Source organism: Heterocephalus glaber, unplaced genomic scaffold, assembly GCF_053883595.1.
Source record: "Heterocephalus glaber isolate CG9 unplaced genomic scaffold, H.glaber_assembly_v1.0 deba00001610, whole genome shotgun sequence".
Lineage (NCBI taxonomy): Eukaryota > Metazoa > Chordata > Mammalia > Rodentia > Bathyergidae > Heterocephalus > Heterocephalus glaber.
The window spans coordinates 14,582,332-14,606,621 of record NW_028258381.1 but is presented as its reverse complement, the minus strand read 5'-3'; the positions used below and the strand labels follow the sequence as shown (position 1 = coordinate 14,606,621).

General features: G+C 51.3%; 1 protein-coding gene across 1 annotated transcript in view; it reads left to right on the top strand.

The window, feature by feature from the left end:
- Positions 1-24,290, top strand: part of Adcy1 (adenylate cyclase 1) — an 88,129-nt gene that overhangs the window by 27,438 nt on the left and 36,401 nt on the right. Inside the window, exons 4-7 of the mRNA XM_013070432.3 lie at positions 6,456-6,567; positions 15,973-16,100; positions 21,104-21,262; positions 21,620-21,761. Of these exons, the coding sequence (XP_012925886.2) occupies positions 6,456-6,567; positions 15,973-16,100; positions 21,104-21,262; positions 21,620-21,761 (541 nt within the window). The remainder of the gene's footprint in view (positions 1-6,455; positions 6,568-15,972; positions 16,101-21,103; positions 21,263-21,619; positions 21,762-24,290) is intronic.

Here is a 24,290-nt window from a genome sequence, read left to right as displayed (position 1 = left end):
GCCCTTGCACTTCCTGTGTTGACCAGAGAGGGTCAGAGCTCTGTCTCTGAGGTGAGCTTTGAACAGTGGTGTGTTGCTCTGGGGATTTGCCCATGTCTGAGTAACTGTTAAGCTTTAGTTTAGTTGCTGCCCAGATCTGGGATGGGCCTGCTCCTCTTCCTTACCCTTTTCATCTCCTGACAGCCCTGGGAGGCAGGGACTGTTGTCTCCGTTTTACAGGTGGGGAAACTGAGTCCTCAGCATGCACTAACTTGCTGTAGACACTCTGAGGTTTGCTTTTTCTGATTTTAAGATTCTGTCAAAAGTATTTATCTTACTACACTGTACATTTTTTTTTTTTAAATCCTGTGTGTTGAAGTGTACTGTGCTTAGAATATTTGCGAGCCAGCTTCTTGAGACTGGCACGTGCATGCATGTCACTAAGACAGGAGATGGTGTGGGCCTGAGGCACTTTTCTTTGCTGGCTCGGTGGTGAGTGTCAGGCCTCCCTGCCACTGGGGTCCTGGAGACACAAAAGGATAACAGAGACCTGTCCTAGTCCTCTGTGAGCTAGAACTTTTCATCAGAAGTGAACCAAGGTTTGTGGGCCATGTGCTGAGCCAGCATGCATAATCACCCCGGGTGGGAGCTCATACGCATCATCCCAAGCTTACAGGTGAGCTCTTCATGCTACTGTAAGGACTGATGTCCTCCTCCTGCAGAGGAGAATGCTGAAGCATGTAGGGTGAAGGCCTGGGTGTTTGGAAGGGAGCAGAAGAGCCAGTATTCAAGCCCGAGGTGACTCCAAAAGTGGTGCTCAGAACCTCTTTGCTAAATACCTGGTTCTGACTGGTGTGGCAGTGCTAATGACCTGTCAGCATTACCTCCTCCATTTTATAGCTGAGGACACAGAGGGTTTGCGGGGTGACGCTGTGTGCAGGGCTCCCAGGCCAGTGACTCAGAGCTGGACCCAGGACCAGCTGACGCTAGCATTTGCCTTGTCTCCACTCATCTACCGTCTTCTTACTGGGTGAGGACATGATGCAGCGACCCTCTCCCTGCTGAGAATGGATCACCAGCATGGTCCAGGGAGAGTCTTGAGGGTGCCAGAGCCTCTGCACACTTCAGGAGGCCATTGGGATCAGGGGCCTCATGGTGACATGAGCAGGTAGACATCAGTGACCTCCCCCAGCTCAGCACAGAGTGAGAAGATGAAGAATCCCAGCTTAGTTCTGCCTTGGGGGAAGACTGGTCAGTGTGACCAGTTCTCCAACTTCTCTGGGCTGTCCGAAGAGTGGGCATCTATCTCTACAGTCTGGATTTCTGGGGGCTTCTGCTGAAAGACGCCATAGCCTTCACCCCGGTGCCCAGCATGGAGTGGGCAGGGAGAAACCACAGCTGCCCGGTCTTGCCTGGAGGGAGACAGAGGTGGTGAAGGCCCCAGAATCTCTGGCTGGGATGATTGATATGAACCTTCCCTGCTTGCAGCACCTCTGAAGACTGGGTAAGGTGCCTGCTGTCTCCACTCTGCAGACACCAACAGAGAGACAGGGAAAACAAAGAACCGCACAGAGATGCTCCAAAGAAAGGAATAAGATGAATCTCCAGAAACACACACTAGTGAAATGCACTTAAATGGATTACTTGACAGAGAATTAAAAGGAATTCTCATATAGATGCTCACGGAGGTCAAGAGAATGATTCACAAGCAAAGAGAATTTCAACAAAGAAATAGAAAATGTACACAAGTGGCAAATCATGGAGCTGAAGACCACAGTGACTGAAAAACTCACTAGAGGTGAATAAAGGATCCAAGCAGAATAAAGGATAAATGAGCTGGAAGATCAATCCCTAGAAATAATTCAGTCAGAGGATCAAAAAGAAAAAAAAGAGTGAAAAGGAATGAAGAAAGTTTAAGGGAATGACAAGAGGTCACTGAAGGAGCAGAGTGAGAAAAGGAACCAGGAGCTTATTTGCCAGGAGCTGAGGGAGAAAAAACCAGGGGAATGATGGTGAGAGAATAGGTTAGGGTTAGGGTTTAGGATTAGGGTTAGGGTTAGGTTTACGTTAACCCTCACTTTTAGTCATGCAAGCTGCATAAGTTTGGTGATCTAATGTACAATACAGTAGTGGGAGTTAATGGTAATGTATACTTGAAATTTGCCAAGAGGATAAATCTTAAATTTAATCTTCTCAGTGTACAAAGACTGCTGACTATGTAAATATGATTGATATGTTAATTAGCTTGATCATGATAGTCACTTTACCATGTATATGCATATTAAATCAAGTTGTGCATGATGCACACACAATTTTTATGCAATGATAGTGCATAAAGCCTTCAGGAAAATAAAGCGTAGTGTGGACATAAAATGGAATACTTTTCATCTTTTAAAAAGAAGGAAATTCTGTAAGCTAAGACAATATAAATAAAAGTTGAGGACATTATGCCAAGTAAAATAAGCCTGTCACTATGATTCCACCTTTGTGTGGTATCTAAAGCAGTGGGATTCATAGGTCAGTGACAGGATGGTTTCCAGGGAAGAGGTAGTGGACGTGAGGAGATACTAGTGCAGGGGCAGAAAGTTTCAAGCTAGGTGAGTAGGCTCTAGTGATCTGTTCCACAAGGTTATACCAATAATGGATAATAACAGTATATTTTTTTAAAAAAATTAAGAGATTTGATCTAATGTTAGGTTCTTACCAGAAAGGAATTATTTATAAATGTCTCCTGGGGTTGCAGCTGGAGTTGGAGTGTGGACAGTTAAGAGGCTTTTCCTCAGTTTGTCTCTTAGCTGGGCGCGCGCGCGCGCACACACACACACACACACACACACACATACACACAAATGCAGGGATAAGGAGTTACTACTTTTTTCCCTTTAAAAATATCTGCCTGCCTGCCTCCTTCGCCAGCTTCTTGGTCCCCAGAAGCTACTGGGATGTTTTTTTGCATGCATCCAAGTCCAAGAGTCTGAGACATCCAGGAAACTCACTGCTCTGTGGCTCAGGGTGTTGGCTCCGCCTCACCCCTTGGCCACCCCACGGCAGCTATTGAGACATTTTCCTGTATCCCAGCTATGAACATCTCTTGCTGTCTTTACCATCCTCATTAGACTCCTGCACACTGGGGCTGATGTCCATCTGGGTGGTGGATGAAGTACATCTGAAAGCCTTCTCCTCTAAGGACACACCAGCAACTCAGGAAGAAGCTGTCAGAACTCTGGAAATGAACTAAAGTCTTGTACCAACGCAGGAGCAATGAGCTTTTTATCTTGTCCCATTCCTCAGCTCTGTGGTAGCTTTGAAAACTAATGATCGCTATCACAGTGAACATCGGCAAGCTGGCCAGGACCGGAGGCAGTTAGAATGGGGCTGGTGCTCTTTCAAAGCCTCATTCACGGTGAGTTATCATTGTCTGACTGTGTGGAACTTCCCTGGAAAATCCCACTTACCACACTTGCCTTCCCTGGACCTGACTCAGAGCCCGGTGTGGCTGCCTTTGCTCAGAACATTGTGGGAAGCAATTCACGCCAGTGTTTAACATCATGGCCGCCTTGGGTGCTGGCGACAGTTGAGGGACACAGAATCACCAAATAAATGAAGGGAAAGCTAGGGAATGAGATGTACCAGTGTGTTTTGGAAGGCTCTGGGAATATTTCTGGGAATTTCAGAAGACCAGGGATATGCAGAATTAGTTTGGAAAGTCACGAAGCAGACAAGATCAAAATGAAACAGCAACAACCATGATCCTTGGACTGTGTGGGGGGATGATCTGCTCTCTAGAGTTGCTGCCTTGTGTTATTTGGTTCTCAGTAGAAATGTGTTAGAGAAGAATAATAAAAAAATAGGACTTCCACTCAGGACAAAGAGAGCAGTGAATAGAAACTGTTCCTGAGGAAGTCTAGACATTGGACTTCTTGGGCAAAAACTTTAAATCAGCTATTTTAAATGTGTTCAAAGAACAAACTGTGTCTAGAATGTTCCTGGATCTAGAATGTTCCCCCATAGCCTCATGCATCCAGAGGCGGGGCTTTTGGAAGGCGTTTGGATCATGGGGCCGCTGGCTGAGTGGACTGTTAGGAGGTGGACCTGATTAGAAGAAGGGAGTCACTGGATCTGTGGCCTGGAAGTGTTCATCTCCCTCCCCAGCTCCTCCATTTTCTCTCTGCTTCCTGGCTGCCATGATGCTAGCAGCTGTCCTCCACTCAGGCCCTTCTACCTTGTCTTTTCTGTGTTCAAGCCAAACATGGACTGAAACTTCTGAAACCATGAGCCAAAATAAATCTCTCCTCCTTTAAGGTGGGAGTATTGGGTATTTTGTCCCAGAGACAAGGGAAGTGTTATGGTTTGGACCTGGATGTCTCCCCAGAGCCTCATTCTGTCAGAAGTAGCTGAATGTGGAATGTGTGATGCTGGGTTAAGGGCGTGTGATTACTAAACCACTACACAGGAGTGACTGGTCTGGCACTGCCCTAATCCTGGTAGTCTGGATGGGATAAAAGGGGCAGAAAGATGCGGTGAAGTGCTTGATGCTTTTGCTACTGTATGGGTGCAATGTTGCTTCTCCTCTGCAGCGCTTCCTTGCCATTCCAGCCTCAGAGCCAGCCAATTAGGGGCTGAAACCTCTACAAACTGTGAGCCAAATAAACCCCTTCCCCCTTAACTTTTGGTGCTGGTATTTTGTCTCAGCAAGAGAGAAAAGTAACTAACACAACCAGAAATCATGAAAATAACTTCTCATTAAGAGGACAGCAATAGCGACCATAAATTATTTAAAAAACCAATTAATCAAATACATACTCCAAATTTGACAAATATGATAAATGAAGTGAAAAATCTGCTAGAGGGCTCAGCAGCTGACTTGAGTGGCAGAAAAAGAACCCCATGGAGATTTTCTAGCCTGAAGAATGGGATGAAGAAAAGGATGGAAGAAATTAAGAGAATCCCAAGGCCTGTAAAACACCATCACGTCCCAGAGGACAGGGGGAGGAAGGGGCAGAAGGAATATCAGGAGAAATGATGGCCAAAAATGCCCCTGTTTTTGGAAAACATTAACTTACACATCCATGAAGTTCACTGATTTCCAAGGAGAATGAGCTCCAGGAGATGCACAGCAAGACACACCCTCACCAAACAAACTCCAAGGTACGGAGACATCTTTCCAGCAGCAAGAGAGAAACAGCGCTGCATGGGCGAGCAGCTTCAGTATCACTTTTGGCTGGTTTCTCATCAGAAACCCAGGAGGCCAGAAGTGGACAAAAGTGTATTCAAAGGCTGAGATAAAAAGAATTCCGTATCCAGTAAAACTCACAGGAGCAGTGTGTGCTGTTCCCTTCCCTTGGGACCCTGTCCTCCTGGTGTCTGTGCACCTGCCACCTCCTGGGACCCTGTCATCCTGGTTTCCATGCACCTGCCACCTCCTGTCTTGGAGAAGTCACCTCATGCATTTAGGTAACAGGACACGCAACTGCACACCCATCTCCCCTGCTGCAGTGACAGACTGTTAGATGTGCCACCTTTGATTTACGTTAAATGACCCCCTGCTTTGAATAGAATGGACACCTCCTGAGGGCAGCGATGTGTGTTTGAACCTTTTCTTCACTGTGAAGTGCCACGAACCCAGAACATTGCTGGTCTATCCACTCCTGGGAAACACTTGTCAGATGAGCAAGTGGAGGAATGGATGAGCGATAACCCTTGTTCATAAGTCTAAACAGTGGCTAAGCTGTCACTAGGATGGACTCTCATTTTATTCTCATCTTACAGAGGAAGGGTTGGATCTGAGTGAGGAATGGACATGTCACCTGAGTGCCCTGGCTGTAGCTGGTGACACCAGGCAGTCCGTAGGGTCCCGCTCCAAGAGCACCTGCTTCTTCCTGCCCCTCCTGGGTTGGCTCTTCCTGGGTGACACCCTCTGTTACTTGGTGTCTATGATTTCCCTAGAGGAGCACTGGGGGGTGTAGACTTGGGAAGTTCCAGGGCTAAAGAGCCAAGAGCACCTGGAACAAGGGTGAATAGATGATCAGGACCATGTTTTAAGACATGTCTTGGGCCAGGAGTGTAGTTCAGGGGTAGAGCATTTTCCTAGCATCCATCCCCAGCACTGGAGGTGGGGCGGACAGGCTTGCTGCTGCTGCTTGGTGCTCACCTGGCCTCCCTGGAGAAGGGGCAGTGCTAGTGACAGCAGGCTGATCTCCCTGTGCAATGTGAAGGGTCCGCTTGGAGGACGGGATGCAGGCTCTGAATGTCCCAGGGGCTCACGTAGGCTTGGGTGACCAGGAGAGGAATCCCCATCCTGGGGCCACGCTGACCCTCAGTCTTCTCCCTGTGAAACGGGAGAAAAGAGAGGAAGCCTTTGTCTCCAGCCTGCACTGAGGAGAGGGTGCTGCCTTCCAATGGGGCTGGCAGGTGGGACGTTTGCAAGCCCGGGTTGTCATTCCTCAGGGATCCTTCTGTCTTTCTGTCCTGCACAGCATCCTGTTCGCGGACATCGTGGGCTTCACGGGCTTGGCATCCCAGTGCACAGCACAGGAGCTGGTGAAGCTGCTGAACGAGCTCTTTGGCAAGTTCGACGAGTTAGCCACGGTAAGGCGGCCTCATCTGTCCTCAGCTGGAGCGAGGCCATGCCAGGCCTTTGCCCTTGGCCTGCTTTGTGCTGGAGTTTGGGACAAGTGACCCCAGCTGCACAAGCCCACAGACCGCACCTGGCCGAGGGAGGCCACGTTTGCAGAGTGACACCCCTCTCCTGGCTGTCATTTTCCTGCTGTCCATGGCATGTGTGGGGTAAACTGCACCAGCCCTGCAGGCCTCAGGCCAGGGCTCAGGGTGGGCCTTGCTGCCCCACAGTAGAAGCGCCCGCGCTGGCTCATCCAGCACGCCCTCCCTGGCACTGGTGGTCAGAGCTAGGATGACTGGCCATGGCCAGGAAATCTCCAGTCTTGGCGGTAGAAGGCAGGAGTGGGGCGGGTGCCCAGGTTCCAGGCTTGTTGGGTGGGGATTCCTTGGACCCGGCCCCTACCATCTCTGCCCTTTCAGGACATAAGCGGGCCGCATAGGATGAGCCTGCGTCCCCTTTTCTGCCCCAGCCTCACTCCAGGAAGGGCAAGGTCGCTGAGGGCAGTGGTTCGGATGGAGCACTAGCCCCTTGGGAATCAGCGCTGTTACAGTGGTGCTGATGGAGGCGTATGGCGGGGGGGGGGGGCATCCCATCCGTGAAGGAGGGGAGGGAGCCAGCCCAGGTGCTATGCAGCTGCACACAGCCGGGGGTCATCAGAGCACAGGGCAGGGCGGGCGGGGCCAGGTGGAGGTCACTGAGGGGTGAGGCTGCCAGCCTTGTGTCTCAGGGCAATCCTGGGGTCTGACTGCAGGGGGCCACAGGGGTGGGGAGGGCCTGGTGCAGACTCACGGGTGTGGAGAGAGACCAAGAGGGTGGTCCGGGCCTTTGGATGCCGCATCCTGCAGTCTGGAGATCCTCCAGTGAAGCTGCTGACTACCTTCCTAATGGCTTGGTTAGAGGGGACCCCTTCTCCTGGGGTGCCCCATGGGTGCCCTGGGCTGGGTGCCGTGGGACCCTGTTTGGGAAAGGCTGCACCCTCTTCCTGAGGAGTAGAGGAGAAGGGTGGTTCTCAGCTGAGAGAGTGCGCTTTCTGGCTCAGATGTTTCTGTGCACTTGGGGCTGCCTGGCTGAAGTTCTGATGGGCCCTGGTGTCCCCTGGGCTAGTCTCCATCGAGCTGAAAGTTTACTTCCTGCCTTAGCCAAACAGGACCAGAAGCTGGTGGGACTGGGCACACGGTCCCCTCACGTGGTGGCAGGAGCCAAAGGGTGGCATGGTGTGTTCACAGGACACCATCCACTGAGATAAGCCAAGCTCAGGGCGGCCTCTGTCGACCAGGCCTGGAGCTTGTCCTGACCCCATTCCTCAGTGGGATGGGAACAGAGGTTGCTAGTTCTGGTCGTGACTCCCAGGACGCTTCCAGGGGCCCATCCCCGACAAGAGCACATCCTCATACTGCTAGCTGTCAGCCTGGCACGTGTCACGGGGTGGACCCAGACTCAGGATGGATATCAGCCGGTTCTCAGCCTCGTGAAACAGTTCCTCCCCTGGACTGGGCTCGAGGACACCCTCTATGTGACTGATGCGGTGGGGCATGCTGGGTCTGCTGACACCTCTGAAGCTTGGTGCTGTCCCCAGACATGGGCACACTAGGACGCTTTCCGATCCACAAGGGCCCAATCACAGGGAAGCAAATAAGCAAGAACTTAATGAGAGTTTAAGTGCAGATCATTTGTATTCAAGGGAAAGCAGCGGAGCACTCTTGCTGAGCTGAGGAATCCTCCTTCAGGCTGACACATCAGCGAGCCTCCTGGGGACAGACCACAAGGCAAATGCCCAGCTTTATGATGCAAGCCCGCCATTTTCTTCCATCTGGCATTGCTGACACAGGACATTGTTATGGCCTGTGTTCAGGAGGTGCTTGCTTTGTACTTATTTTGTTTTTACGGTGGATATTTCCAAAAGGGACTCATGCAAGCTGGGCTGAGAGCCTGTGCTGTCCCTGCCGTGCTGAAGCTCCTCAGTGTTGCACCCAGTGAGAAAGAACCAACCAGAGACTGATATTAAATCCATACAGGAGTTTATTACCGGCCGGGACCCGAGCCGAGCATCGGACTCAAGCCCTGACTGGGGAAGATCAACATATTTTATACACCTTTGAGGCCAACAGTTTCTAGGCCCCCCTATGGGATAGAACTAGTAAAGCAAGCAAAAGGTACAGAAGCGGAATGTCCTGCTGTTAGAACATTTGTAAAACAATAGTTGATTAATTGTTGTTTCTAAGAGACTTTCTAAGGGGAGGAGGTTTCTAAGCTTCCTCCTTTTGAGTTCATCTAAAGGGCAGGCAGGTGGGTTGTTCAGCAGCAATATGGAGTCCGTCTTGCTAACTAGGGTCCTTCACTCAGAGCGGGTTCACTTCCATCCTTCCTGCACCCATTGGGTCTTGGCCATCATGGAACCTTGTGTCGCCCTAATTCAAAGGGCAGGACGGGCCAGGAAGCCTCAGGGACTCAGCCACATCACCCTTCTTGCTCATGCCTCTGTTTTCCTGCCTGTGAAATAGGAGGGCACACTAGAAGGATCTCCACAGCCCGCACCCCCCCCCCCCCCGCCCCGCTCCAACACCCCTGTTCTATGAGCTGCTCAACCCCTGGCTCTGGTGGAGGCCTGGAGTTTGTGATCGAGCTGTCTTCACTGTCGATGGTGTCCTAGGAACAGACGTGCGTGGCACACCCTGGCCAAGCACTGAGCTGGCTGGGGTAGAGGGATGGGGGAGAGGACTGTCTAGGCGCTGGCGGCTCAGGAGGGGCAACTCTGGGTTCTGCAGTTGTGCAAAAGCAGGACCTGACCCAATAAGACGCTTAACAGGGTGCGATCAGCGTGCAGAGGGGACGCCCGCCACAGGCACTGCCCGCACAGGCGGGGCGGGGCGGGGCATCCCTGGGAGGTGGGGCCAGGTAGACAGGAAGTGGGGGAGGAGAACCTGGCGCCCTTCATGGGGGATGGTGCTCCCGGGGGAGGATGGGGTGGAATTTCCCCCTGGAGTGGAAGGGTGAGGACAACATGGCGCCCCTCGTGCATGTTGGTGTCACAGAGCGGGAAGATGGAGGAGGAGAAGCTGGCTTAATGTTGAGTTGAGGGGAGCTGCTTAGCGGGAGGCGGGGAGGTGAGGCCGGGGTGAGAGGCAGGCGGGTCAGTTGGGGCAGTTTGAGCGCCGCCCACAGCCGGAGGGACGTTGAGACCCCAGGCCACTAGCCGGGGACTGGGCAGCCCTGGTCGCTGGTGCTCATTCAGAAAACAGCTGCCGAATCCCACCGCGGACCAGCATGTTTCTGTCTGACAGGGATACGAGGGGCCAACCTTGCACCTTGTCAGGAGCCTGACATTTTAAAGCTTGTTATGAAAATATTCAAACATGTGCTGAGGTAGAATTCGGAATGACCCCACACACCCATATTGTACTTGGACGGTGGTTAAGTGGGGCCAGTCTTCTTTGGTCCCTGCCCTTTATCTCTTCCCCGATCCTAGACACCACCTTACTTCAAGCATAAATCCTTCAGTGCACTGCTGTGCCGTCTGAGGATGTTTCTGCCACCACCACGCCACCATTATCCCCCCAGCCAAACCAGTGACAGCCGCGTCTTTTCTGACCCCCAGCCGGGGCCTCGCTTACCCTTCTTTCAAACATGACTGGTTTAGTCCGATCAGGATATAAATGAGATGGACCTGTGTCTCAATTGTCCTGTGGGATTTTAATTTATACAGTGAGGTGAGTGAGAACAGAGAGAAGCCGACATCACTGACTGAAGTTTATCAGTCACAGTCCCTAGGTCACACAGGAAGCGTTGAGGTCTGCCCCTGGGCAGAAGGAGCCGGGGGACAGCATGGCTGCTCGCCTCATGCTGGCCAGGAAACAAAAGGAGAACGGGTCCTAATAAAATCCTCAAGGGTCCACCCCTACTGAGCTGCTTCCTCCAAATAGGCCCCACCTCCTCAAGGCTCCATTGGCTCCTAATAGTGCCATTGGCCTTCAACACATGAGCTTTTGGGGGGACATTTAGGATCCAAACCATAACACCCATCCTTTGTGTTGGGTTTCATGTTGGATGCTCGCCCACCACCTCATCAGCCTAGGAACTGGTAGATCATGCATGCTTCTTGGATCTGTCTGTTCTTCTACAGTTGTGAGCTTCCTGTTGATTCTCCCCAGCAGGAGGCGCTAGCTGCTTTTCTCTCCTTGCCTGGTTGAAGTTCTTGAGGACTCAGGTGTAGCCAGTGTGACCCGCCCCTCATGGCCCCTCCGCACTGCACCCAGTGGTCCTACAGCAGCTGCCTTGTAAGCACTGCCAGGATTTCACATTTCATTGGGGTTTGCAAATTGGCAGAGTTTAGTTCTATCACTTCTGCATTTATTAGCTCATCATTTCTTTTTTTAAAAAGAAGAATGTTTCCTCATGATCTCTTTGGTTATCCTCAAAATAATGAATACTCGATTCTTTCCATTTTCAAAGTAATGAACCAGTGACCTATTATAAACTTGTGGGCTTTAAAAAATTTGCTTTGCTCTGACCCTTGCCATCTTTTTTCAAGTTTTGGTGCTCAGATTCCCATGTTGGAAGGTGGGGGCCCATTCGGGCTGTCTTCTCCTTCTTTTGAGATGGCCCCTGGCCTCTGAGGCCATCTTAGGGACAGTAGGGTGTCCTGCCTCAGACACATCTTGCTACTGTCCCAGAACCCTACTTTATAACCTCATAGTCTGGGTTGTCAGTGATCTAGGGCTTTTTTAGGGGACAGAGATAGGAGATTTTATTAGAAAAAGGAAAATAAATTACGAATTTATATTGACATTTCCAATTTACTTTACTTCACTGCCTTGATTGTTATATTTGTATCTTTTCTTTGATGCTGAAGATAGTAATGATAGTGCCCTGGTTTGAATGTGTCATCCAAAGTCCATGTGTTGGAAACTTATTTCCTAATTCAACAGTGTTGGGAGGAGAGGCCTCACTAGGGGTAATTAGGCCAGAAGCACTCTGGCCTGGAGAATGGATTAGTGTTGTTATTACAAGAGTGGGTTAGTTATCTAGAGAGTGGGTTGTTAGAAGGCCAAGCCCAGTCCTCCCTCTCTCTCTCTCTCTCTCTCTCTCACACACACACACACACACACACACACACACACACACACACACTCTTTTGCTCTCCCACCTCCCACCCTAGGAGCACAAAAGCCCTCACCAAATGTGGGCCCGTCAACCTTGGCCTTCCTGCCTCCAGAACTGTAAAAAGTTAACCTCTGTTCTTTGTAAGTCACCCAGTCTCGAGTATTCTGTTAAAGCACCACAAAATGAACAAAGATACTGTAGTGTTGTCCCTTATTTCATTCTTCTGTATGGAGTAGCTTCAAAGTAAAATCGCTACTGCCATCAAGAATGAGACCGCCGAGTGCACTTGGACCTTTATTTGTGGTTCTCTGTCCTCCCCACCCGATCTGCAGTGAGATACGTGTTTCAAGCCCCTCAGAATCATTTTTTTCCTTCCGTGTGGTCAAGCTGCTGATGTGGTAGCGGGTGTCTTTCAATTTGGCTTGGAGTTTTAGGTAGCACTGTTTTTAATCTTCAGGTACATAAGATACTTGCTGGGTTGGGTTCCATATTGAAAACTCCTGAGTGGAGATGCACTGAAAGACGCCCACCCTGCCTGCCGTCTCTCTTCCCGTCACCAGTCATCCCAGCCCCTCACGTAGCGCTTGGTGTTACCAGCTCTTCCTGCTACTGACTCAGCCCTTGGTAATTTTGCTCAGCTTGAGACAGACATCGTGAAGGAGCCCGTACCATTGGGGTCGGTTTTTTCTGGGGCTTGTGCTCCAGCCTTACAGTGACAGCACACAGGGTAGAATTTCTTGCTGTTCTGGGGAAGCAAAGAGGAAGGCTTGTATAGCCCGAAACCTCTCAAAGGCGGCAGGCAGGTCCCTGTAGAAGCTTCCAAGGAAGGAGGTGGCCTAACTAGGGTCAAAGCAGCTCTCACTAAAGACAAAACATGGCTAGGAAATAAGGCCCTTTTGACTTTGCCTCACACCCCATCTCAGGCGCTGAGTTTCGCTCACTCCTCCTTTGTTCCTTGGTCCCCAGGAGCAAATGTGTGTGTGACCGTGTTCCTGAGAGTTCCCCTGATGACAGGGCAGGCTCCTCTTGTCCTTTCAGAAGAGGACCGCCTCTGTGGTCCCTGCTGGTGGACAGCTGTCTGCAGAGGTCTGGGTTTGAGCTTCTCCGCCTTTGTCCTGCTTACCCCTGGGGAAGCTCTGTGGAAGCACAGCTACTTCCTTTTCTTTCGCCCTTGTGTATTCCGTGCTCAGCAAAGTGGCCAGCTCATCATGGGGCTCAAGAAAAGCAGTTGTGGGGAATGAATGATGCACATTGGAACTGCTGGTTCCGCCTATCTTCTGGCAGCAGCCACTGGGTGCGTTTCAGGGCTCTGCTTTTTAACTTTGCAGACCCACCAGGTTACACATGGGCAGTGGACCCAGCAGGTTACACACTGCAGCAGAGAAATAGTTTTCATGTTACGAAGTTACCAGGACTTGGGTGGCTTGGGTTTTGAATGTAGTCACTTTGCAGCACAAATGAAATTAATTCAAGGTTGACCTCCTTACCTTCCCCTTCCGTTGGGGTAGCCAGGGAGTTAGTTACCTGCTCTCTCAGAACGGGGGTGTAGTGCAGGGTCCCCCTGGCTCTCTGGATTCCACATCTTAGGGCTCTGAAGTCAGCAGCAGCTTCTTGCCCCTTACTCTTTGCTTCCTCCTGGACTTGTGGGACGGTATTTTTGAATTCTATCGTTTCTGCATGGAACTGAGCCTCTGAAGTCCCCAGCCTTCTCTGCCTGCTGGGTCCTGGCAGGGTCAGAGTGTGCTGGTGTGTGTGTGTGTGTGGGGGGGTCTCTGCTATCCTAGGTCCCCAGCCCCTGTGGGTGCCTACTCAGGCAGGGCCACTTGAGCCTGCTTGACACCCTTCAGGCCATACCTGGGAAGCCAAGCATGGGAGCTCTCTGCTGGCATTCGCCTGACAGTCCTGATGCTTCTGTGATTGGAAACGAAGGGACAGCAGAGTCCCAAGGGCTGAACCTCTCAGAGCCCCTCCTACCCTCCTCCTCCTCTTCTCTATTCTTCCTGGTGGGACACAGAGCCACAAGGCCACCATCCCACTCCCAACCATGCTTCCCACAGTGACTCAAGCGCCAGCTTTCTGTATTCGTGGAGAAGAGTCTAAAAATCAAAATCGTCAGAAGCAATCAAAACTTCTTTTTTGATCTCTTAAGCTTGCTGACAGAATCCAGAACCTTTGAAATTAAAAACAAAACCAAGCAATGTCCCCAATATTTGTTCTGGATTGTGTTCCCCAGGGTCAGTGTGGCGGAGGTCAGACAGGAAGCCAAAGCTGGGAGGGCCCAGGAGAAGCCTTGAGGGGCCTGGGCTCTGCATTTCAGGCAGTTTCTGAAGACTCACGTGTGACGCTGGAGGAGCTGGAATTGTGCACCTGTGTGTGTATGTGTAAGCATGTGTATGTGTATTTGTGAGTGTGCACGGACTGGGTTCCAGGTGATCACTGCTGTTATACGGCAGCTGATGGGGACACTTCCTGCAGAAAGCGCGTAGCCCTCATCTGCCGGGGAAGTCTAGCCGTGTGGACCGTGCCCGTCGTCAGTACTGGACGGCTTTGCCCGTGGTTCCTGAGGACTCCGCACACTTCAGCCGCACTGAGCACTGAGCAGGGGTCGTCTCGAGGGGCCCCAGGCACCTCTGTCCCTGGTCACAGCCTGTGTCGATGCCTCCTTCTCTGGAGAACTCTGTGGGATTGTAATCAAAGGCGATACCCTTGCCAGCCCATGGTGACAGTCCTCTGCGGGGTGGGGAGCAGGCATGGGGCCATCTGCACAGCTCATGATGTCACTTCCTCAAGGCCCCTGCAGCACTGAGGCCCGGACAGCTCAGAACAGTGCTGGGGATAGCCACCGGCCCAGGACCGGGAGATCTGTCCATGCATGGTCCCGGGTGGGCTGGCCATCCAGCCGCTTTGTTGGCCCCCAGCTCAGCCTGGCACTTGCTAACTTGCTGCATTTGAGAAAATCAGATTGGGGTAGAGAACGGGAGGGCAGAGTTAGAGATAAGCCATGGGTGTGCTCTCAGCTCAGGGTCTCTGTCTCTGTGCGGCTCTCTTGGGGTCGTGGAGGTCCTTTCTCGTCTGGCTGTATGCCTGTGAAGCTGTGTGCTTCTTGGCGTCTGTGACCCGAGTCCAGCACAAAGGGTGAATGCTGCTGTGGATCCTCGCATCCAGCTGTCTCTCCGAAAATGGGAGTTAGAGATACATGGGCGTGAATGGCACAGCTTCCCACTCCTGTATTTTAGGCAGAGGAAATATCATAGTTTTCATAAAATGTTATTTATGCTAACATGCAGATAGGCTTCCTGTTTCCTCTAAATGCATTCATGCATGTTTCAAGCTGCATTATTGGTGATATAAGGTATATGAGGTGGAGACGCTTTAGAACTCCTATTTAGTTCTTTCCTTGAAATAAAAGCAAGTCACATGTCAGGTAGAACAGTGCTGGGCTGCCTCTCTTGATCCTCCTTGTTCCTGAGGGAGTTTGTGCTTCCTGAAAGGAACCGTATGACCCTCTGCACTGGGGCGCTGTGTGAATTCAGGGGGCGGGGGAGACGCCCACAGAAGTGGTGTTACAGGCTGAGGATACCCGATCCGGAAATTCCAAATTCTGAAACTTCGAGCACCATGTTGACACTCGAAATCTTTTAGATTTTGAAATTAATTTTAGGTTTCAGGTTAAGGGTGCTCCACCAGTTAAGTCTATGCAAGTATTCTGAAATCTGAAAAATTCCAAGCTCTGACATATGTGTAGCCCATGCATTTCAGAGAAAGGAGACTCAGATTCTTCTTTGTATCTTTGTATCTAAGAGGGAATGGACATTCAGCAGCAGGAAGTGGCTTCTAGAAGTGTTCCCCAGGGTGGGGACAGCAAGAGCTGTAGGGACACCTGGCTGGGCCTGGCTTGGCCTTCTTGGGGGACCTTGTGCTGCCCGTGGCCCTCTGTGTTGGTTTTCAGGGGGCACTGGGTGAATTTAGTGGGTCAGGGCAGATTCCCCACAGTGGTAGCCATATGCTTGTGTCCCTTATTCCTGGGTGGCCTTACACCTGGACTTTAAAGGATTTTTATGTTGGGCACATGGAGAGGGCGGGAGGGATGGACAACCCAGGAGAAAAGGGATCCGGGGAAATGAGGGGACCATCAGCATGAATGTGGTCCCAGCAGCCGGATGACCATGACCCCCAGGACTGCCCAGGACTATGGTAACATGTCCCGATGCTTAGTGGTCACCACGTCTAGTGTGCTGAGCAAGCAGAGCTGACCGTGTACTTTGTCCCTGAAGGAGAACCACTGTCGCCGCATCAAGATCCTCGGGGACTGCTACTACTGTGTGTCCGGCCTCACCCAGCCCAAGACCGACCATGCCCACTGCTGCGTGGAGATGGGGCTCGACATGATTGACACCATCACGTAAGTGCCGTGCTGTCCAGGAACCTGTCCAAGGCTAGGCAGCCATGGGAGGGCGTTGGGTCCCACGGTCCCGAGTTGGGAGGTGAAGCTCCTGTGACCTCTCCTTACATTTTGTTTGGGATGTATGTCTGTGTCCATGGGAATCCTCTGAGTTGTCAGCTCGGTCTTCTGACCTCAGTTTTGCCAGCAGTGCCCACACCAGGACTGCTTGCTGTGGACAACACACCAGTATATTACAGTGCTGTGTGCATGGTCAGGCTTTTGAAAGGAGCCCTCAGGATGTGGGGCTGAACCCCACTGCCCCAGGCACACAACTGGGAGACTGGTCTGACACTCAGGACTCTGTCCCTGTCAGGGTGCCCTTGGTCAGAGCCAGGGTGTCTGTCGTGAAGTGCACTCTCCCGTTTGATGGAGAAATTGAGCCCTTGAGACTTGCTAGGGCCACACAGATCTTCAGAGGCAAGAGCAGCCCAGGAAGCAAACTTGTGGGGCAGTGGGGAAACTTCCCGACCCATCTTCCTTCCTGCTGCAGACGGAAGCCACCTGCCTGGGGCAGTGGGATGGGGCATCATCCTGTGATGCTCTGGTCCCAGGGACAGAGCTCTGCCTCTGACCTTCTGGGTGCTGGGAGGGCCTGTCTGAGGCACCCAGATCTCCATCTCTGGGTGCTGGGTTCTGTTCTGCAAGCTGCGTGTATGCGGGACTCTGGGATGGAAGGTGCAGGAGGCCAGTGGAGGCCTGAGTCACCCCTGCCCTGTGCCGTGCTCCCCATGACATCTGTGCCCATCCCTTTCCTGCTTGGTCCCCTCCACTCCCACAGCTGGCCCAAAACTCCTCTTTTCCTGAGTGGACTGGAAACTTCTGGTCCCCAGGAAGCAGATGAGCCTGCAGATCCTGGCTCTCATATTCTCTGAATCCTTTATTTTCTTCACTGTAAAATGAAATGATGTTTGCATCTCTGAGTGGTTATGAGGCTTAAGTGGGCTCTCAGATGAAGTGGGTCCACGTGGGAGGGAAGAATCAGCTCCCAGACATGAGGAGCCAGCCTGGAGGAGAAGGAGCCCCTCTGCTGCATGTAGTCCTGCATAGCTGTAGGAGTGGGGCCACATGTGTCTGCTTCAGGGGAACCTCTGCTGGCCTGGGCGATAGGGAGGCAGGGACCTCACTGTTGTTCCTGTGACCCCCAATCAGGGCACCATCTTGCTAGATGGACTTAACCAAGCATGGCCTTGCTTGTGGTCTCTGTATTTTTCATTTGCTATCCTGAATTACATTAGCAGAAAATGGCATATGCTTTTCCTCCTGACCCACTCTGAGTCAGGGAGAACAGCACGCAGGCTCCATGGTGGTCAGCAGATCTCAGTGGTCCCCTAAGGCTGGAGTGCTGAGTCCTGTGAGAAGGGACACTCACGGGACATGTTTCCCAGCCCCTGGTCTGTCGCCAACAACTCCCTTCTTTTTCATAAGATGGCTTGTGGGTGTGAGCCATGGAGAAGACCTCACTTTCTTAGCAGAGAGTGTGTAGGTTAGCTTTATGTGACACAATACTTAAATAAAGCAACTTAAAGAAAGAGAGCTTTGTTTTGGCTCTTGGTTTCGGCTCTTGGTTTCAGAGGTTTCAGTCTATGGTCTGCTGGCTCCATTGCATGTAGGCCTGTGGCAAGGCAGAACCATCATAGTGGAAGGTATGATGGAAGGAAGCTGCTCATCTCATGGCAGCCAGGGGCTGGGGATGAGATATAGTCCCCAGTGTCATTCCCTATGATCTACTCCCTTCATCTAGGCCCTACCTCCTGGATGCCTCCTGGATGGGCTGTCATCTTCCGATAGTGCCATAAGTTGTGATCTCATCAACAGATTAGCCCACTTGATCATTAGTGCCCTCATGATCTGATCACCTTCTAAAGGCCCCACCTCTGTACCCATAAGCCTTTTGGACATCAGTTTAGATCCATAACAGAGAGTAACTTTGGGGATTATTTCATCTTGTTATTGAGTTCTAGTTTTCAGAGCCAGACCTGGGGATAAACATAGGGATCGACTTCCTGTGGGGTAGAGAGTGCTGGTGTGCATTGGCATCTATGTCCATCACATATGGCTTTCCTTAATATTTTAGGGGATCTGGAAACTCTGAAGTTGTATATTTCAAGCTGAGAACTTGTGTTTTTACAGATGGGTAAGCTTCAGCCAGGAGAGGAAGTGAAGAGCCGAGCTGGGGGCATGAGTTTGAACACATGGGTGTGAAACCATTTGCTCCACTTTCCACCACTCTGGGGTAGAGCTGAGACTGCTGTGGTCAGTTTTGCCTAGAGGAGAGTGAGTCGACCTTCAGAGGGACCACCGTTTCTTTACCACAGCTGTTGCCACAGTGCTTTGAGCAGTAGATGAAGGAGTAAGCCTGGTAGATGTTTGCTGAGCAAATGAGCAAAAGTACAGTTGTCTGTCCTTTCATTTTTGAACTGCAGTATAGTCATGATTGGGCTTCAGCTCTGCCACTTTCTGCCAGCAGCTGATGAGGCCCTGTTCCTAGGAGTCTGCTACTTCCTTATGACTTCGCTGTTGGTGTCCAGACCTAGGTAGAGATCAGGCCTGTGGACAGTGAGCCCAAGTCTGCACTGAAGATGCTTGAAATAAATAAGAGAGCCTGTGTCTTTGTCACTTTCTTATCCCTGGGACAAAATACCTAATACCTGCAGCTTCAAGGAAGAGAGGTTTATTTTGACTCATGATTTCAGAGGGTTCAGTCTATGCATGGAAGGCAGGTACAGGGCACAAACATCATGGTGGATGGCTTGGTGGAGGAAAGCTGCTCTAGGTGACCACTGCAGCCAGAAGCAGAGAGAAGGCTGGTGGGAGGGAGGAGAGTCCAGGGGAAAAATACACCCTTCTAGGTCACATCCCCAGTGATCTACATCCTCCAACCAGGCCCCACCTTCTAACAAGATTCAGCTATGGACTCATCAGTAGATGAATCCACCAATGAGTATAAATGCCTCCATAATCTAAATACCTTCCAAAAGGCCTTCCTCCAATGTATGGGTCTTTTGGGGGACATTCTAGATGGAAACCATGACAGCCTGAGTGCACAAATAAGAAAGACAAATAGGACAAAGAAAGCCAAAAGGCTGTGGAAATTCTGGTTCCTTGGAAGTGAAATTGGAGGTTCCACTGGAATTAGGTGAAGCCACTTGAACATTCCAGCAGCAATGGGGCCGAGTGGAGCAGTCACAGTGACAGCTCTGGACACTGGGTGCTTGGGAAGTGACCATCCAGCATGCTGCAGGCCAGACGTCAGCTGCATGAGCTGGGTGACAGAATCTACTGGAGGCACTGAAGAAAAGAGTGTGGTAGAGGGCACAGGGCACCTGGTGGAGGCTGGCTGGTGCTCTGAGAGGGTGAAGGGCTGGTTTAGGGGACACGAAGGGGTCTAGGACAGGGGTGTGTGAGTCCCTACAGTTCTGCTGTTGTTACCCATTTAGGACTGCAGAAGTATAAATGCTAGAAATGCCCCAAAATACCATTGGCAGGTTCCTTGTCTACATTTCCCCTGTGCATTTTCTTCTCTGAATTAAAAAAATTGTTTTTGGATGGTACTGGGGATTGAACCCAGGGTCTTCACACTGAGCTGCATCCCCAGCCTTTTAGTTTTTTTATTTTGAAGCAGAGTCTTGCTGAGCCCCTAAGTTGCCCAGGCTGTGCTTGAACTTGCAGTCCTCCTGCCTCAGTCTCCCAAGCTGCTGGGATTACAGACGTGTGCCATGTCCTGCTTCAAAAGACATTTTAACTTTAGAATTTTGTTTCAATGTCTCTCATTGGAGACTGAAAAACGTGAGGAAAAAAAGTTAAAAATTTAAAATATGAGATCCAGGGCTGGGGATTTAGCTCAGTGGTTCCAGGGCCTGCCTCACAAGCATAAGGTCCCAAGTTCAATCCCTGGTACCAAAAATAAGCAAATAAATAAATAAATGAAGCATTGCTCCTGCTACTAAAATAAGTAAATAAAATAAAAATATGAGATCCAAAAATGTATGAAAATAAACAGGTATTAAAGATGTTAGTATCCTAACTTCCAAGTGACTTCTTTCATAAACCTATGGAACACACACTTCCGAGGTTACTGAAGTTGAGTTCACTTCAGGACTTCCAGGATGGGCTTGGAGCTGTCTGACGATACCCTCCTGTATTGTCCTCCGGTAGCAGCCAGCAGGCAGCTGTCCTGGGATGGCTGGTGTGTCCCCTGTGGGCTGGGGCTGTGGGGATGGGACCAGAGTGGGGAAGTAGGGGTAATGGTGAGCCAGGCACGACTTCTCAGGTGGGTCAGCCAGCCTGGCACCCCCAGTGTTATCCGCGATCCACAGTGCGATCCACAGAGAGAAGTCTCTGGTGCGGGCAGCAGGGCAGAGCGTGGAGCCGGCTGAGGACACAGCAAGGGCTGAGCCGTTTTGCTGTCATCATCACCTGCCTGGCAGTGATAGAGGCAGAGAGTGGGCTGTCTTTCTTGGTGCCGTCCTTGGTATTTTCATGCTAGAGTCAGCAGGAGGCTGCACTGGGATAGAGTTTAAATGGTTTCAGGGATTGGCAGAGCTAACATAGCCAAAGCCTGGTTCATATTAAGGAAAACTGAGGCTTGAGGACCAGCAGTGACTAAACCGCAGTGGGTCCCCCAGTCCTCAGTTCTCTCCAAGCTGCTTTGCCTCTGTTTGCCTCTGCAGCATCCCTTCCCTTGGGGACAAGGTTTGTGTGGGATATGGTTCCCTTTAGGGTCTTCCTTGGGTGGGTGGGGGCTCAGGAGGAGGTGTGGAGGGGCCAGAAAGACAGCATGGACACCAAGAGGTGGCGGGGTGGGCAGAGAGGCTGGTGTCCACATCGAGCCAGGGACCTGCACGTGCCTGTCCCATCCCAGCACCACTCAGGCCGTGTGCAGCCAGCAGAGAACCCACAGCCCACACTGCTCCAGGGGGCCCATGTGGACAGGCTCAGCACGTCCCACGCCTGTCTTGCAGGTCTGTGGCTGAGGCCACTGAGGTGGACCTGAACATGCGTGTGGGGCTGCACACCGGCAGGGTCCTCTGTGGCGTCCTGGGCCTGCGCAAGTGGCAGTACGACGTGTGGTCCAATGACGTGACCCTGGCCAATGTCATGGAGGCTGCTGGGCTGCCGGGGTAAGCTGGGGCCTGGGTGGGGCCTGGCCGAGTGCTCTCAATGGAGGGCACCTGTGCAGCTTCCGATCCATTCTGACTGGGCCTCTTCCTCCCTGCCCCCTCTTTTCCTTGCCCGTCTTCTCTGTTGCATCCTCTGGAGTTTTTCCTTTCTCTCCTCTCTCCTCCCTCTGACCTTCTTCCTCTTTGGCCTCCACTGTCCCTTCTCTGTCTTCCTGTCCTGCCCTCTCTCACTTGCCTGCCTGTCAGCTGGAGCCTCCCTCCCCTTTCCCAGATGTCCAGACGTGTGGGGACCCTGAACCTGTGGTCCCCAAGTGGCAGGGCGCGACACCAGTACATTTCCGCATCCTTTTCCCACAGGAAGGTTCACATCACAAAGACAACCCTTGCCTGCTTGAATGGGGACTATGAGGTGGAACCGGGCCATGGCCATGAGAGGAACAGCTTCCTGAAGGCTCACAACATCGAGACCTTCTTTATTGTGCCGTCCCATCGTAGAAAGGTGGGTTGCTGGGCCCCCCTCATTTGATTGGTTCCTAGGCAGCCCGGCCTGGGTGGACCCCCAAAGATACATTGGTCTCTCTTCTCCTCCCAGCACGGCTTCTCCAGTTGTGGACTCGTGGGGACAGGAAGGAGGTCCCCTAACTCTGGGGCCAGGCTCTGCTTCTTGCAGGGGAAGGGGGAGCCAGGCAGAGAGGAGGGGTGAGAACCCAGTCAGAGATCTGAGGTTGCCTCAGGCTGGGCCACCCTGGTTCTCCTGCCTGTCTCTGGAGCCTCCCAGAGCAGAAGCCAGGGATGGGGGCCCTGAGAACTGAATGGTGCTGTGTGCCCAGGGGCTGTGGCCATCCCCTGTGGGCACTCAAGGTCACCAGGACTAGGGACAAGTGATCTGGTCATGATGGAGGGTGACAGAGGTGCTCCCAGGGCTCTTGTGGAGCGCAGGTCTCAGGTGAGGTAGCCCCCGTCCTACACCATTGAAGGGACTCTGTCTACACACAGCTCACGGGACTGGTTCTCCCAAAGTTCTCCCTCACTGAGCAGCTATGTCAAAAGCCCTTTGGAAGCCAAGCTTTCCTGGGCCTGAGGTCTGGAGCAGCTTCCTTTGACCTCAGCCATCTTCCACTGAAGTTCTGGGGGCAGTGGGGAGCAGGCAGCGTTGGGCATCCTGACTACTCCAGGTAGGCAGTGTGGCTCGAATCTCCAGGTCAGGAGCCCACACCCTCAAGGCCTGTGGTTGCCCATGACCTTGCTTGGCAGGAGTGCACAAGCCAACCCTGTGAGTGGATGTCAGATGATGTTCTCACTGTCACCCCACTGCATTCCCTCTTGTTCCTGTAGCTTCTGCAAGCCTGTAACCACAGCCCCATTTAATGACTGTACTAGCCTTCCTGTCTCTGGGAAAAAATACCTGAGACCAACAACTTAAAGGAGAACTTTATGGTCATGGTTGATTCAGTCCACAGCTGCCAGCTTCAAGCCAGACATGTCATGGTTGAAGGGCCCGGTGGAGGAAAGTGACCAGGAAGCAGAGAGCAAAAGGAGCACCAGAGAAAAGAACACTTTCTTCCAAGTCACTACCCCTGTGAGGCACTTCTAACCAGACCCCACCTCCTAACAGCTCATTCAGCCGCAGAACTCAGCCATGGATGAATCCACTGAGGAGTACAGTGCCCCCGTGATCCAGGCGGCTTAAAAACAAACAAGACTTTTGGGGGACATTTTTAATTTAAACTATAACGTTCTGCCCATGACTCCTCTAAAAGACTCATGTCCATCTCATTATGCAAAATGTATTTAGTTCATTTCTAAGTGTTGCCAAAATCTGAGCAGTTCCAGCATTGGTGAAAATCCTAAATCAAAAGTTCCTCCTGAGACTCAAGGTAAACTCTTAGCTGGGAGCACCTGTAAGAATCAAAAAGAAAGTCAAATACTTCCAACATACAGTGGCACAACAGGGTAAACTTTCCCATTCCAAAAGGGAGAAATAGGGGGGGTAGAAAGGAATGAGACCAAAGCAAGACCAAAACCCAGCAAGGCAAACATTAAACCTATAGTTCCACATCCAGCAGCTGAGGCAGGTTGTGGTGATTTGTGAGCTCCAAAGGGCTTGGGCAGCCCTGCTCCTATAGTATTGCTGGTTATGGCCCACATGGCCTCTTTTCTAAGGTGGCTTTGCTCACTGTCTGGCTTTTCTCAGCACACAATTGACTTTACTGGGGTCTCCAGTTTTCTGGGGGTCTCCACTGTTTTTCAGCTTCACTCTCACACTTTGACACATCACCCTTTCAAGGGCATGCTGCCTGACCTCCAAGGCTTCCTTCTGAAATCTGGGTGGAAGCCTCTGTGACCCCACAACTCTTACATTTCTCATGCCTGAAAAACCAGCACCATGTGGATGACATGAAATTCTGCCCAACAGTGGGAGCAGTAGCAAGGCCCCCTTTGATCATGACTGCAGTGGCCTCTGAGTGCCTGGATGATGGAGCACTGTGAAATGAATCTAAGGAAACCAATTTCCTAGGCAGCCCTTCTCCAGCAAGGAGTCCAGGGGCTTTCTTCTCAAATGAAAACTTTATACTTTTGCACCTTTAAGTCTGCAAAGGGTGGGGTCTTGCTGACTTCTGAGATACCTTCAAGCTACCTTTCCTATTGTCTTGATGCAGAGTACTTGGCTTCTTAATCTTTTCAGTAACCATGCTCTTTGCTCCATCTTTGCAGGTACTTTAATATCTTTTGGCTCTGCCTTTTGCTTCTGATTTTCACTGTATATTTGGCTAAGAGCAGCCAGCAGTACTCATATCACTGCCTGACTGTTGGGCTGACTTGAAATTTCTTCTATCAGATCAGTTAGTCCATTAATCTCAGTCTCTTGCAAAGTCTAAAGACATGAGCAAAATGAAGACAAATTTTTCTCCCAGTGTGTTACATGCATGGCCTCTGTTCAGCTACCAGAGGAGTCCTTATTCCCCATGGAATCTTCCTGAGCTTGGCTTTTACTGTCCACATTCCTATCAGCATTCTGGTCTTCCAA